This window comes from Tyto alba, unplaced genomic scaffold (assembly GCF_018691265.1).
Source record: "Tyto alba isolate M040663 unplaced genomic scaffold, T.alba_DEE_v4.0 Super-Scaffold_45, whole genome shotgun sequence".
Classification (NCBI taxonomy): domain Eukaryota; kingdom Metazoa; phylum Chordata; class Aves; order Strigiformes; family Tytonidae; genus Tyto; species Tyto alba.
This window is the reverse complement of record NW_024881321.1, coordinates 41,621,674-41,638,387: the sequence shown is the minus strand read 5'-3', so window position 1 is coordinate 41,638,387 and position 16,714 is coordinate 41,621,674. Positions and strand designations below refer to the sequence as shown.

The following is a 16,714-nucleotide window of genomic DNA, read 5'->3' as shown; positions in this document are numbered from 1 at the left end:
ACCTGGGCAATTTGTGGCAGAGAGCTAGCATCTTTGGACTTTGCATTCAAATCATAAGAAAAAAAAAGACAGCTGTGACATTTCTCTGTCTTAGAACTTTTCACATCAAGCCACAGAGAGCTTCTGCTCGTGGCTGAACAAACATTACAGAACCATAAATCAAAAAAAAAGTGCCCAGGGACATGCAAGGAGCTTTTGAGAAACACATCAAGTATGGTGCTTTGCTTTGAAGAGAAAGCCTTCTCACATCAGGTGGTCACAAACAAGAATTGTAAAGAAAACAGAGGAGAGAATGGACTGGGCTTACTCAACAGAGGGCAGTTTTTGTTTGGGTTTGTTTGTTTCAACAAGCTTAATGCAAACAGTTTAATAGCCATAGTTAACTTGGACCCAAAAAAGCAGACCTGGTTTTAGAGGTATCTGAAGGAAGCTGGAGACAGATAATCATCACATATAAAAAGATCGTTCCCGACTCAGAGGTAGCACCGGCAAAAGCAGAGGTTTAAAAGGAATGTGCAGTGCTGCCCAGATCTTTTGCATTTTTTTCCTTGCTATAATTAAGTGTTGAGACTATAGATGAAAGTCAAGCAGCTGCATTCAAAGTGACTTTTAGGCCCACTTTTTCACTAGGCTCCCAGAAAACATGAAATCTGAGCAACTGAATATCTAACATATTACAGCATGAAACTATGACGAGGTAGGAAAACACCAGTGTATCCATTTAAAAAAAGATGACCAAAGTTGCAAACTAAATGACATCTCCAAGACTGAAAAGGCAAATCAGAGAAATGAAGTTTTTCAGTGTTTCAAGAATTTTAATATCAAGAAGATGACAGTCTAACAGATAAAGTGGGGTAAGATGGCCTGCTGGTTTATGCAGAGGATGGAAAAGGCATGGTAACATGAGACCGGGATATGCACAATCCTTGCCACCACTCTTGTCCCAAGTACAACTTGTTTCTATCTTGCAGCTATCTGCTTATCATTTCCTCTATGCGTTGCAGAGGGAGTTCCTGAAGGAGGAGACAATGGGTGCCACCCCTGCCTGCAGGCTTTTCCCACTTGCAAGCAGTGAAATTCTAGAAAAGGTTTGTGAAAAGACAGAGTGATCATAGCTGGCAAGGCTGAAGGAGGGAGATGGCCATGTGATACATTTTAACTGCCTAAGTTCTGGAAGCAAAAATTATAAATAAATAAACAAAAGATTTTTTAATGTCATAAAGAAAAGGCCCAGGAGAAGATGGAGCTAAGAAAGCCTGTTATAACCAAGGTCATTAATTCAGTCGCTGTCTTGACTGTAGAGATTACTGGCTGACACTGAAGAGGAAAACAGTGCCAGGTATCAAGATCAGAGATCACCAAAGTTACAAGAGAGATCAAAATCTGGACAACAGTGCTGGCAGTGTGGACAGAGGAAAAGTTGGGCCTTGGAAGTGTTATGCAGGAAGAAACAATACAAAGTTCAGACAAGAGCTGGTTGCAAATAAAAAAAGAAGGTCAACTGAAATGTGAAGCCAAGAACACTAACTCAAGCAACAGGAACCAGAGGAGGGGCAGGGTGAAGATCAGTAGCACCGATTTGGGAACTCTAAGGTCTGGGGTAAATCAAAACCACGGAAGTAACTGCTCAGTGAAGCAACCATGCTGCAAAACTACACTGCTGCCGTTCGACTAGGGGGAGCAGGGGAGCTTCCCAGCTGAAGCCCCTGGCTCTTCACACTGCGGTGAGCCATGGCAGTACCTCTTCTAGAGCCACCATACTCTTTCCTTTGGGTACAGAGGACAGGAAAACAGAGAGACAGGACAACAAAGACTATCAGCACTCAAATAATGTAGGCTTGTAGCCATGGCAAGTCACAGGCAAGCTACAAACCCAAAATCAAGTACAATTCTGGTCAGTGATATGGCCAGCCAAGTGGTACAGCTCAAGTTTGTTTGGGTGTGGAGAATGCTACTTCAGGTCAATAACCCTGCAAGCACCAAAGTTATCAGTAACTCAAGGCAGGATGATCATATCTAGAAGTGCACAAGGACAGATAAAGCTGTGTTTCTTTTTTAATCAAGGAAGGACACAGACAAACGTGGAAGTAAGTCATCAAGATAGCAGTCGAAAGTCATGTTTGGAGACAAGAATCAAAATTCTAATAAGTGGGACCGTTGCAGTGCCCAATCCACTACCAACGGCGTTCAAAGCACCACTAAACATCCTAAGCATCCAGCTAACTTTGGAATAACTCTGCTTTAACTTACCTTACCTGACAGTTCAGTGACAAGACAATAACTGCAGCAGCACAGTGTCAGGAGGGAGGTATGACAACCCCATCCTCCAGGCAAAAGACTGGAAATCTCAGATGTCTCCTCCCACTCCCCAGGCAGCACAAGAGTGCCCACACCACTTCCAGCTCCCAGAAGCACTATTGCCAGGGTTCTCCTCCTATCCCCACCTCCTCACAAGTGACCCCGATCCCTCCCTTTGCTACGGCAATGGTGTAACAACAGACACTGTAGCTAAAGTGTAAGGTTAGCATTAAAGAGGGAAAAGCTATCAAACATTTCTGTAAGAGGAGGCAGTAAAGCAGCTATAAAGAACAAACACTCTTTGCTGTATGCATACCTGCAATTACTGCACCCAGCTGTGCAGCCCCTCTCTTTCTGTGCATTTGGCAGACATTTGCACAACAGTCTTAAAAATAGTTGCCTTGCAAAGAACAGGATACACAGCACATGCAATACAAGGCATGCACTGCAGAGGGACTGCGCTTGTTTCTTAATGCAGCATCTCGCATTCAGAGTGTTTTGTATCAGCCCTCATTACAAAGGGCCAATTTAGATACAAGCCGGTATTAACTCCAGCAGCCAGGCAGTGCAGACAGGTCAGGTTGGAAATAGCTACCCTAGCAGTTCTTTTCTAGGCTCATCTTAAACAGATCGAGTCTTGAATACTGAACACTCCTAACCAAGACACGCAAGCTCTTCTATTTTTACTTAACAGGCAAAAAGTTTCACCGCCTTCTGACCGACAGAGAAAAAAAGACAAACTGTAAATTTGAGCATATATTTATAGTTCTTGCAGTTCAAACCCTTCAGACCAAAACCAGCCCTAGCTGGAACCTGAGCAGTCACCACTGCTGTCCCTGCACACCACACAAGTCCATGGACCACCTCATCCGTGGGGTCTGGACCTCAGAAGACCCTGAGCATTTTACTCACCCCAATGCCATTCGACTGCCCCTTCCCAGTTAGCAAGAAGAGAGACGTGAGCTCACCTATCACCCGGTGGTTGAAGTAATCCGGCAGCATTCGCTCACACACAGCAACCAGCAGCCAGAAGGCTTCTTCCTCTTTGGCATACAACAGCAACACAGAGGTCAAAATATTCATAGACTTACAAGGGCAAAGAAGAAAATGGGATTTGTTAGCAACAGCAAATCCTACTGACAAAAGCTAAATTGTGGCTATTTTTAAAGAAAAAAAAAGTAGCCTAACATGATGTAAACAACTAAAAAAAAAAACCAAAACCAAACCCTCATAGCAAGAGAGAGGTGATAGACAGTGAATACATAATTGCAACCCAAAGGCATAACAGGTTTTTCAAGCTTATGTATACTGCTTTTCATAAGAGCAATAGAAAACAATGAAGAAAAGCACAGTACTGGATTTGCCCAGATACAAAGTAGGTAACTGATAGTGCAAGATGTTTTGGGGCTGCTTTCCCCCCCTTCCTGTATCTGGACCAGTCTGATGTTACTCAGAATTCAAGGAGCCGCACTGAAGGTAAAGTTATTATTTTAGCTGGCCAGCTGGGCAAAGTACTTTTACAATTTGTCATCAGTTCTGGAAGAAAGGGGCAAAACTTCAGTTCATTGAACCTCGTGCTCTACATGAATCTCATCCGTGCAGGCCTGTTTACTTTGCACTGCCTCCAGGGACTGTCAGACAGAGGCATCAGAAACAGGTTTCTTCCCCTCCTTTAAATGCAGTTTGCAAATGCTGAGGGAACACTTTCGTTAAGCCAGAGCCTTTTGTTAAGCCTATGCATTTGTTTTCCAGAGTAAATGACATTTGATCTCTAAAATTATGTATTTTTCATAACTGAAAGGACATTATTTATCAAAAGCACCGTTAAAAATACTCCCCAGAGAATAATAAAACCGAGGGAGCGGCAAGAGGGGAAAAAAAGCAGCGAGCGTTATGCTGCTGGGAGTTTTTCACCTGGCAGTATCCTATTTTGGGGTTCCTGTGTGCGTACGCCGTGAGCACCCTCCTCAGGGCGGCTATCCCCGTCTCGCTCTGGAAGGCGGGGTGCTCGGGCAGCGAGCGGTGGAGGTCGCGCTCGATCTCCTCCGTCGCCATGCAGCACCTGCCCATGGACGCCTCCACCAAACGCACGTAGTAACCGGGGTGCGAGGCGAGATCCGTCGCAGCATCTGGAGGCGGCGGGAAGAGAGAAAGAGGGAGACGCGAGTGGGTTAGGACGGCGCCAGGCTTGGTGCTGCTGGGTGTTACTGCCCAGAAGGATGTCAGCAAGACGGTTTTCCCCGAGGCCCATGAATTTACTGACATCTCCAGGCCTAAAAGAAATAAAGTCCTAGCAGAATGCGCATCCTGCAAAAAAATATCAGCAAAGCTTACATGACACAACATCATGCAAAACACCTTAATATTAACATGGAACAGAAAACTTCACCAGCAGAAAGTATTATTGGGAGAAATTCACGCAGCGCTGTTCACACCCTCCAAGGAAGACAAATGTTTGAACATGTTATATACTGGATTAAAGACTAAACTTGAGATCATACTGTAGGCACATTCTGGCTCTGCCAGATCTGTGGATGAAACGAGTTTTTTTTTTCCATCTCTAGTTTCTATTACCCCTGCCAACATCCAACAAGAAGCAGAAGCAGGACTGCTGACTTTAAGATGTCATTATTTTGCAATAATTTGATTTGTCTAGGGTTAAATCAATATTTATGCTACAATCTAATTGCTGCTTGAAGATGAACATTATTTTATGAAAACATGACATTAATTTTAAATTACACAGATGAAGAAGCTGTTATTTCAATTCTTCTGCACATCATGTCACGTCATCCTGAGATAAAATTTTTACAGATCTACCTAGGTACTTCCTTGCACTTATTAATTCATCTCAGATCATCTCTCTTCTGTAAGCAGTATCATAAGCTCCATAATTGCCCCTGGGAGATTTCTTGCCTGAATGTTTCACCATGTTCAGAATCAGATGATGCCTAAAGCCAACATTTCTAAGTGTGCCCACCTGAGAAGAGCAGCCAGAGTTTGCCTCTTAAGGATTCGGGGATTCCCATAGCAACAAGTTTTCTGATCTTCTCTGTGCGAAACATACACACTGTTCTGCCATATTGTACAAAATGGTCATCCCACAGGCTCTCTTTGATTTGCTCCCTAGACTGGGAACAAGAAGATACATTTAAAAGAACCAGTGACATGCATGTGAGAACTGGTAAACAGAAACATTTTACGTGTTAGAAATTCTGCAATGTATTTCCATTACCAATGGAAATGGGAATTCTGCTCAAAGGACTACAACTTTCCCCATTTTGCATATGCAATTCACCACACAGGGAGAAAAAGTATAAATATTCACTAGAAAGAAATGGGAGGAGGGAGAAGAAAAAACTCCAAGCAAATAGAAAAGCCGTTATCCTCTATCTAACTTCTCCAACCAATACAGAGCTCATTTTACTAAAAACGAGTATCTGTTTAAATGTGATCCCATCTTTTTTTTTAAAAAAAAAAAGCAAGCCAAAACTCCTACAGCTTCCCCCAAATGTTACATACCTTTCCAAAATCAAGGCCTGCCATTCCTGACTGATGAAAGTCTGATCGTAGTGCTTCTGCATTGAGCAAATAACTGCTCTCCTTTCCACATTCGCTTCTCTCCTTGCCTTGTGATGCCTCTGTTCCCCGATGGGCAGGCTCGCCGTCCCTGAGCACGCATGTGGATCCAAAGGCAGGACTGCTCTGCAACGCAGAATCAAAGCGGTAAGGACTGAGAAGAGGCTAAGAACTACATCCTCAACTGTCTTCAAGACACAGAGCTGGGTTAGCCTTTGGCTTTTGCATCAAAACCTTTCACGCCTTTCAGGAGGAAAGGCCTTACTCAGACTTTATACATATTGCCATTAATTTGTGTGTCGGGAAAAAAACTTTAAAAGAGAAATTGTTAGTAAATTCTAAGTGTCCTTGATGACAAGCTATCAAACAATCTTCTACTTTGGTTAGGATTTGAAAAACAGAATCAGAGAACAATTTAGGTTGGAGGGGACCATCTTCTTCAATCCCCTGCTCAAAGCAGGGCCCCTCAGACCAGGCTGCTGGGGGCTGTGTCAAGTTGAGTTGAGTAGCTCCAAGGAAGGGGAGCCCACAGCCTCTCTGGGCAGCCTGGTCAAGCTCTGCTCACCCTTGAGGGGAAATCTTTCTCTTTTTATCTATTTGGCTTTTCCCTTGCTGTCTCTTGGGACTATTGCTGCTCGTCCTTCAGCTGGCACCTCCAAGAAGTGTCTGGATCCATCTTCTCTGTAACTTTCCATTAGCTAGTGTAAGACAGGTTGAGCAAGCCCTGCTCCCTCAATCTCTCCTCATAAAGCATGTGCTCCAGCCCCTGACCATCTTGTAGCCCTCCACTAGGCTAACGGCAATTTGTCAATGCTTTTCTTCTGTGGTGGGGAATAGTCAAAACTGGACACAGTACGCCTGATCAGCCTCAGAAGTGCCGAATAAAAGGGAACAGTAACGTCCCTTGACCTGCTGGTTACAATCCTGCTAGTACAACCCCATACGCTGTTGGTCCTTTTCACTGTAAAAGCACACTGCGTGACTTAGAAACTCAACCTGTTGCCTACCATGACCCCCCCCGCCTTTTCCATGTGGCTGCTGGCAGTCCAGCCAGCCCCCAGCCCCTCCTGTTGCATGGAGTTACTCTACTAGGCCTCACGTTCGCTTTTGGTGAACTTCCATGAGGTCTCTGTCAGCCCATCCCTCCAGATTGTTGAGGTCTCTGTGAAGGGCAGCCCTGCCCCCCACCATATTCACTGCTCCCCCCAGCATGTCAGTCACAACCACGCTGCGGGTGTGCTCCATCCCATCAGGCAGGTCTTTAGAGAAAGCATCAGACAGCACTGGCCCAAGATCAACCCCCTGAGGAAGGCAGGACAACGGATGAATGGGTAAACACATTGAATTCATAATCCAGAAAAATCCCAGAAATTCGGTACCTGGTTCTTATTCTGCAAGTTGTTCCAGTGCACCGGGTTGCTGGAGTTCACCTCTTTTAGCCTCTGGAGCAGGTTCTCCACCAAAGTATCCCGGTCCTTCAGCTCAATGAACTGAAAAGCCATCTTGCTCCTTATGCTAACAATGATGGGATTAGGGAGAAGGCTTGTGTCCTCCATCTTCTCTATACTGATTACCTTTTCCAGAAATATTACAGAAAACACATTATGCACCGCATCCACGGAAACGTCTTCAAATATTCTACATGTACCAAAATGTACAAACACAGCATTCATATGCACACATGCTTTAAGCATGGCTATTCATATTGGCTTTCCTTAATCAGACACATCCTCCCACCTGAAGTTCACGGTCTCTTTAAAAGCCCAAAGCAGACACCAAAAAGTATCCCAGCTGCCTTTTCTCATTTGTTTTTGTTGTTGTTGTTTTTTTTTTATTTTATTTTTTTAAATGACTTTGCAGCCCACTTCTGGAGAGTGGACTGAGAGGAAAGAGAAGAAAGGGGAGTATGACTAAAAGAAGATTTAGTAAAGGATCAACTTGATCACATTCTGGGGGATGGAGGAGGAAATTTACTTTCACAGTTTTGAAGATAGGGGAAAACAGCTGTTTTGTTGTTTCTGATTAAATATATAACACTGTTCTCTTATTGTTTTCTGTTTCTGTAACAGTGGAAAGTATGTTGCTACAGTTAGGATATCATTTGGATGTTACTCTGTTATTAGTCCGGGATAAAAGGAAAGCTTTAATTAAGAGATCATAACAGCCTTGCATCCACAGCAGATCAGGCAGGTGTTTGCTGACAGCTTCCTTCTCCTCTTCTACTCCCACCACCTTCCCACGTGCTCTCCCTCCATTTAAGTAAGTCTCTGATTTCATGGAAATCTGGCAGCTCATTGCTGCATCCAGAACATCCCCTTTTTCTCTCTGCCCTTCAGCTTTGCAAAGTATCCACAGCTTTGCTAGAATTTGTCTAGGGAGGGAGAGCTGTAACACTCCTAGGTGTTGACCCCAGGTAAGGATGTTTCTATATTGCTAGAATGGGCCCAAGCTGACAGCTCCATCAACATCAAGCTGGACGTATACATACCTTTGTGGAGCTGGGAGGGGAGCCCTGTCTGAGCCTTGGACAGGGCAGACTCTGCATTTGAAGTGCTCTGTCCTGCTGCGTTACCTGTCCATACTTCACTCTGTTGAATCACCCATATTTTTAGGATCTCATGCCCTAATGAGTCCCAGAACAAGCTCTACAACAATCCTGTAGGCACGAGACACAACAAGCATCCTACTCTTTTTCATCAAACAACAGGTCACAGGTAAGTCAAGTGACAGTGGATGCTTACAGCAGAAAAAGGCAGATAAGGATCCGAAAGGAAACAAACAAACGACTCTACCTCTCTAAGTGGGATGATAACATTGCAGCAGCCATTTTCTTTGCTGGCAAAACAGATATAACTGTCTGAAGTATACATCCTTCCCGCTGTGTGACAGCGACTAAATGGCGTCCAGAGAGAACAGTCTACAACTTCATGCAGCTTCTCCTTCCTGGGCAATCTGAAGAAGGCCCGAAACAATTCATTCTGCGCTCTGGCTTCAAGATCCCTTAAGAGAAAGCAGTAAGAGCGAATCACAAGACCCCGAAAGCCAGGACATCCAGCGCAAGGTTTGCTTTTCTTGTCGGCCTCACCGAAGAGCAAGGGATACAGAGTAAAAGCACCGTGCACAGCAATCTTCACTGCCTATGTGAACAGATCTATAAAAGACCAACTTTGAAATACAAAAAAGATTCATTATCAATACTTGCTTGTTTTACAATAAGGTCAAAATCAACTACTGTAGTGACCAGGAATCAAAAGAACACTAATTTAAATCAGCTGGTTTGTTGTTTTTTTTTTTTAATTATTATTTAACCATGCATTTTATATGGCTGCTGTACAACTTTCCAGCCTCAAAGACTTACAGATTTCAATGCCCAGGAGATAATTAAATCTTTCATCTGATGAACACAGATTGAGCAACGGAGATTAGCTTTATGTTCCTTGTTTTCCTTCCCAGTAGCACTACCAACACCACCCTAGCGATTTGCACCTGCACCCAGAAGTAATGCATCTGCTCAGTGAGTACTTCCAAAGTGGTCAGTAACAGAAGAGTTAACGATGGTGGCATTTACATCATCGCATCCTTGACTTGCAGAGGTATCAGCCTCTGAGAGCTGTCAGAACAGTTGCAAAACACAAAACAGTTTCAGGTCACTTACAGACTCAGTTGGGGAATAACAGCACCAGCTACATGCAGAGTGGACGTGGCTTCCTTCCAGTCACTCATCCACATTTATGCGGAGAGAGAAAGTTGAAATAAATGAAGCTTTCATTACTGAGCTATGGTTATAGAGACTTGGCTTTGGGGATCTTTTTTTCTCCTCCTTTTTTAATGAAGAAGTCTGCAGTAATTTAGAGAGCTATGCAATTACATTATAAACAGGCCACAGCTATTAGCTCACCAACAGCAGCTCCAGAAACATTAGCGCTTAAATTCTATCATTTTCTTTACTAGAAGTAAATTTTTCCAAACATGATTCACCTTAGGGGAAAGAAGAGAAAAAAAAAAAAAAAAAAAAAAAAAAAAGCTTGACTTTGTTCCACTGAAAGAATTTAAAGCGTGGGCTGAAGCATAACAGGGAGTGGTACCTCAGTGCTGTAAATCCCCTCTCTGCTCCTTCCTCTACCCTCCTCTTCTGCAGATACCTTCCCCCTTACCCCAGCCCTGTTTTTTAAAAAAAAGTTGAGACAGATGAAACCCCTGCTTCAGTAAATCAACTGTTTGGGATTTTTCACTTCAGTTTAATCCACAGAGAAAACTAAAGCCATGTGAAACAGCGAGGAAGACAATACAGAACAAACCGAGACCTGAGGACAGAGGATCTGCATCTGTGACCAACAGAAAAGACAGAAGGAGTTCGACCAGCGTTCGGCTGCTGTTTCCTCCTCAAGCATTATCTTCCTTAATAACATTATCCAAGTAAAACAGACAAATAGTCTCCTGTTTTTCACAAAGAACAAAGAGAAACCCTCTTTGTGAAGGAAGATAAAAAGGTTGCTCCCGAGTTAAAATTCCACAGCAAGAGCAACTCTGATAAGTGCCCGCAGCGATCTGCTATTGTGACAAAGCTGGATCAGGATATGCCTCCTAGTTAACTCACCACTAAAATATTTTCCATTTCTGCACAGCACAGATGAATGCTGCTGATAGCATCTGCAGTCAGGTCTGGGTAAAGCTGTGCTCTCCTGCTATTGTGCTGAGAAGGTAAGACCCTCCCTGCATCTACTCGGTTGTGAAAGTGTCTATATGAATATTTTATGTGAAAAGAGGCATTATGCAGAAGAGTGGGACCTCTGTTGAGGCAGAGATTGTGTGTTATTTAAGAGATTACTGTCTCTAATGCTCCAAAATCCGCAGTTTCTGAGTTTTCAGGATATTCCTGCATCTCTTGGGACTGCAGACTCCAGGCGTGGGTCCTTTCATGCGAGAAGCCGCACAGGTTTTTAAGCTGAAGAATGATATTTCCTGCACCTGAAACTAAGTAAATTCACCAAGCACTGCGTCCAACCCCCTCAGCCCATACTGGGGGAAGGCTGCCAACCCCAACATCCCTGGAACTGCCCTGTGACTCACGACACAAGGTCACACAGGGCCACCGCAGAGACCACACCACAGCCAGGGCTGCCCCAGAGACAAGTGCCAAAACAGGGGCCACCCCGCTGATGGGAGGGATCCTGGAAAGAAAAATGGTAGCACGGGATGAAATGCTGTCAGCACGTAACCACTGCGGGCTCAAACAAGAGGCTTTATTAGAAAGTGGCACACAGTGAAAATATTTCCTGTTAGGCAGGCAAATTCTAGGGCTTAAAGCAATTGCTTCCTTTCATAAATACAGCCAAACAGAATTAGAGCTGGTTAAAAAAACCCAAAACCTATAACTCCAAAAACCCCACAAATAACATTAGCTCCTAAAACAAGGCAGGCAATTGTTTAAACATGATACAGCAAAGATGCAGCGGCTGGCCCACGTTACCAGGTCCCACGGCTTCCATTTTGAGTTTCACAATACTTCCAACACCGAACAGAAATGCAACCTTTCTATCTGCAACCCAATCTGTTTGAAATTTTCTCCTCTAACTTAACCGTTTCCATGCTGGTTTGGTTTTTAAGAAAAGGCAGTGGACTCAGTTGTACCTAAGAAAAAGAAGGAATGCTATCGTTACGTAAAAATAATGCTTATTGAGTGTTTACACATGCATCAGAAGAATAAAAGGTGAGAAGATACAATTGCCTTATTCCCTACTTTTCAGAAAACTCAGCAATTCCTTCCAAGTGCAGTTCTCAACTTGCACATTACGGGATGCTGGACTGCCTCCAACTCCAGCACTTCAAAGTGAACGGCAAGTCTGAACTGCGATAACTCCTTGTGTGTGACCCCTACATTACCTTCCAAGAGTTTTAAATTAAAGGAAATAACACACAAGACTAACAAAATACCTAAAAGTATCAGGACACTTACAATTATGTCCTCACTGTCAAATGTTTTTCTCTGCTTTAACAGAAGTCAAATTGGCAAGTTTTTAGCTCTGCTGAGTCACTTGCTGCCTATCTAAAATCTAAACAAGCTGGTTGACCTCCTGCTTTTAGAGACCAATTACTAGACTCTTCTTGTTATTGAGACTCCAGAAAGATACAGATTTTGGAAATAACACATCCTATGATATACATCTTGATTACTGGAAGAACTGCTAAATTTTCGTGGCAAGAAAGGCTTCTTGTAAGTAAGCCAGAAGAAGTTATCTGAGAAGAGCCAACATGGACTTGTGAGGACACATGTGAACTGAACATCATTCCCTTATGTAGCAGAAACACTGGACTGGTAGATGTAGGAGATGCAATGGATGTTTTACACAGAATTTATGAAGGTCTTGATATTTCCTCACATGGAACTAATAAAACTGGATCAAAGTGAGAAACTGTTGTATCAAGCCAGCTGAAAAAGAGTACCCCAAAAAGCAGCCCTCAAAGCCTGGAAGGCTGTATCAAGAGGACCTCCCTGGGGGTCTGCCCTGGACTAGCTTCTGTTCAACATCTTCATCATCAATCTGCATGATGGAACAAGAGATTGTTGTTATTAAACTTGCACACAATGTGAGGCTGGTAGAGGCTAATGAGCTGAAGAAAAGGATCGGATTCAGATTGATAAACTTAAGGGATGGTGCAGAAAAAAAGCATTACAAGTATTTTCAGCTGCACATCATAAGCCGCACAAATGCAGCATGGAGATCGGCTCCACCAGCAGCCGTTCAGCAAAAAGAAAATACCTAGGAGTTACACGCGGTCACAAGCTGAACACGAGCCAACAGTCTGGTGCTCACACAGGAGGGAGAGGAGAACCGTGCTGGGCTGCAGAAGGGCCTGGCCACCAGGATTCAGCATGGCAGTCCCAGAGTTGCTGCAGAGATGGTCATCCTGCTCCTGCTCCTGCCCTGCTCAGAACCAGCAAGGCGTCGGGGGCAATCCTGTATCCCAGCACCCCACGCCTGCATCCACACGGGACAAGGGAGGAGTGTCCAGAGAAGAGCGACCAGAAGGGCTAAAATCAGGACGGAGAAGAAAAACCTGGCTGAACTAGGGCAGTGCAGTTTAAAGAAGAGAAAGGAGATGCATGCCAACTTCCAAATACACAAATGGTTGCTCTAAAGAAAAACAGAACATCTGATGTCTTCAATAGTACTGGGTAGGACAAGAAGTAACAGACTCAAAAAGCAGCACTGAAGATTCAGCAAGACTCTTCAACTGAGGACAGGACAGTGGAGTACTGGAATGGATCCTGATATTTCCATTACTGGAAATCCTTAAAAACAGGTTAGGTAATCATCTGTCACAAGTGATACACAGAGATAATCCAAACCCTGCCTTTTGCAGGGCAGATGCAATAAAAGAAGGTTCTTTCTAGTTACATCCTCCTTGTTGCTCAAGGTTTACAGCATTCTTGGATTCCCTCTCTGAAGGAATTAATGCAGACTGAAGTGACATTTACAATTCAAGATACTTCAAACAGTTTCTGTTCAGCTTAGATCAGCGCTAAAAACCTTCTTTGCTTTCATATGAAGCAAAGCCATCCTCATTGGCAATTCACAGTTAGACATGAAGAAAAGAAACCGAGGTGGTTAGAGCCTGGAGAAACATACCATACTTTAGAAGCCTTTCTGACACTGACACTAAAGCTTTTAAATCAGGTGTTCTGCTCTGGGCAATTTCCTTGCTACATTTGAGGAATGCAATGGATATTCTTGCATCCTGAAAGAGATGGAAATAAGAAGTACAAGAAACCTATACCAGAGATTTTAGCGACCTTCTTATTAAAAAAGAAAAAAAGTTACCATATGTTCCAGCAAAATTGAATGGCACATAAATGTATCTGCAAGAAATGTCATTTGTAGTTATCAAACACCTCAGCTTTACTTTGCCTTTTATGGCAATTAACTTAATTGCCACTAATCCCTTTGTAATCCATTGTTCTGAGCCTTATCCTTTCATTAAGCAGCACAGAAACTTGTATATTAACTTGTTTGACTCTGGCCATGATATAATTTGTCTCACAGACCATGGGCCTCATCTCACAGCCTCTCTGAGTCCCATCCCTCCACTGCTCAGCAGGATGACCCCAAGAACCTCAGGAACATCAACAAAGGTTTCTGGTTTTCAAAACGTAGAATATACAGACCATGACGGCATTTTTTTTTAAATAAAGATATTGAGACAAGCCTCCTTCAGAAGAAAGCCTAACAATCAAAAGTAATCTACAGCAACTTCATTAATTTGACACAGCTGGAATAGTTCTAATGATGTGTGGATTATTGCTTTCAGTTTGACAGACTACTATTTGCTTCCAAATCTGCACAAGAATTAACAAAGACAGCTACTAGGGGGAAAATGTTGAGAGGAAAATAGTTGCTCTTGTAGTACTACAATGGCTTCGGGGAAAAAAAGCAGCAACAAAAACTGCATACACCAAAAAAGTTCAACACCCCCCCCCCCCAGAAAAACATATTAGCATTAAAAACCAGTTTATCCACTATTCAATCTACAGTCTTGCTTAATCATGTTACATCAAAGTGGTTGCTGAAGTATGACAAAGGGCACCAGAAACAGCAACTTATCCAATCACTACCTAATTTGTGCAGAGGAAATGGGATTTTGGCATCTTCCATGTTTCCACGTTTTCCTTTCTGCCATCACAAGTTACAGCACATCAGCACAGGTTAGAGAACATCTTGCCCAGGAACTCTCCTGTAAATATGTTTTGATCCTTCCTTCTCCTCTGCCTGCCCCAACATTATTTTTTTTTAAAGTTGGAAGGAAGAAGAGGAGAAAACCTGTTTGAATAAAAGTGTGGGATGGTTTCTGTTGCTTGTTTGCTAATAGACATACCACTTTTCAAAACTGCCACAAGGTTCTTACAGGTTCATTCCTTGAGAGCCTCCTTATTATAGCATATTATTAAGCTTATACTTTTTTTTTGCAACTGTAATTTTAGGTTTTCTGTAGTTTTTCATTCAGTTAGTTACAGGGTTACTTTGAACCCCTGATTCGAAGACTATTTTGGGAGGTGACAATGATGAGTTAAAAATCAGTAGATGCTGAAAATGTCTCCCCCCAGTTTTTTGCTACATCTCTCTGGATTTACCTTCCTTGATTTGTGCATCTAACCTTTCAGTTCAAAAGCAGGAGGAGGGCAGAATGGGCAAAGCACCGAAGGGGGCTTAAGTACAACCTATTACTCACAGCCATATCCTACAGTAGTTAGTTTCTTGGGCCAAAAGTCTACAATGTTAACAACATCCAGGTACACATACCTTGTAAAAACAACAGTAGCTCTTGTGTTTAAAGACTATGAAAAAAAAGCCTGCAAAGATGTTTGTAGCTGCTCACCACTATATCACCTCAGATTAATTCCTTGATGGTATCATGGATGAAATCCTGGTGTCAGCGAGTTTCCTTATTGTGTGTACATATGAAATTGCAGAGAAAGTGCATTTTATTGTTTTAAACTCCATTAGGAAACTTTGCAGAAGTGTTTAGCTGAGATGTATACCCAACACTGCTGCAAAAACGCCCCTCAGAAACAATAAAACATCTACTGGACACATCTCTCCTTTTGGGGAAAGAATACGCTTTTAGCTGGGAAGCAACACCTGGGTCATTCCTTTCATCCCTCTGGCAGAGGGAGAGGAAGGAAGAGCAGGAAAGGGTATGATTCAGAAGGGGATAAGTGCTCCACTCACACCCGATTCAAAAAAGAAGTATTTTAAACCAGCACGTTAACTCTGATGCCTCAGGCAAATTCCAGTTTGGGCTATTCCATCCCACCCACCTAAAATTTCTTTGGGCAGTTTCCCTTCCCCTTTCCCACAGCAGCAAATAAAACAGAGACTTGCGTGTTGTGCTACCAGCACAGAAATAGTTATCAGTCTTCCCCCTGAGAGCCCAATGCATTTCTGTAGTGGGAGAGGAATGCAGAGATGCATTTCAGGGATGCATGGGGTAGAGCTGACAATAGCATATTAATCTGTTGCAACTGCCTGTGGGTTTATTAAGTCCTATAACTGCTTGCTAACTTGGCTATGGCAATCACACTACTGGGAAATTCCATGTTTCAGATATGATCAAAAGCAATAATTTTACAGAATTGACGGCACTAGGAAAGCCTACACATTGCCAGAATTATAAACAAAATAATGTTGCTCTTTGGGGAAGATGGAAAATATCCCTTGCTGCAATCTACCCTCCTACAGGGAAATGTTTTTTGTTCATTTGTTTTAAAATTACAACAGTGATGTTTAAGGGAAGGAAATAATATGGGGAAAGGCACAAGTTAAAATGCACCTATCAGATACACCATTATACATTAAAAAAATCTCTTTTGTGGCCATCAAGTAAACCTTTGAAACCCTACCCAGCTAACACAGCAAACCATGAAGCCCACCACCAAACCTCTGCTCATACAACAACTTAGCTCTTTACCTCTTGGTAATCTGCGTAGGATCCTGTAGGCCTGGATCCAGCTCAAAGATCTCATTATCCAGTAGCCTTCGGAGCGTCACATCTGCCAGTTGCTCCATGATCCTGAAAGCCTCGGCGATATTGAGGAATGTGGAGAAGTCGCGCTCCTTGTTTGGAGTGGTGACGCGGACCGTGTCGGTCATGAAAACATTGGAGGTTCTTTCCAGCTTCTGGACCTCAACCCAAGGAATGATAAGTTTCACTGCCATCAGAGGGAAAAAAAAAAAAAAAAATAAAAATGGCTTGGAAACTCTGCTTACATTTTTCAGATTTGGGAAGTAAGCACATTCAGAATTAAACACAAAAAACAAAGAGGAGAGAGACCCATTTT

At 43.0% G+C, this 16,714-nt stretch overlaps 1 protein-coding gene across 2 annotated transcripts in view; it reads right to left on the bottom strand.

The window, feature by feature from the left end:
* TBC1D8 (TBC1 domain family member 8) overlaps positions 1-16,714 on the bottom strand; it is a 49,830-nt gene that overhangs the window by 9,056 nt on the left and 24,060 nt on the right. For both annotated transcript variants that reach the window (XM_032996961.2, XM_032996960.2), the window contains exons 5-11: positions 16,345-16,585; positions 8,670-8,877; positions 7,257-7,451; positions 5,821-6,003; positions 5,279-5,429; positions 4,213-4,427; positions 3,267-3,384 (exon numbers count right to left, since the gene is read on the bottom strand). In XM_032996961.2, coding sequence (XP_032852852.2) covers positions 3,267-3,384; positions 4,213-4,427; positions 5,279-5,429; positions 5,821-6,003; positions 7,257-7,451; positions 8,670-8,877; positions 16,345-16,585 — 1,311 coding nt within the window. The remainder of the gene's footprint in view (positions 1-3,266; positions 3,385-4,212; positions 4,428-5,278; positions 5,430-5,820; positions 6,004-7,256; positions 7,452-8,669; positions 8,878-16,344; positions 16,586-16,714) is intronic.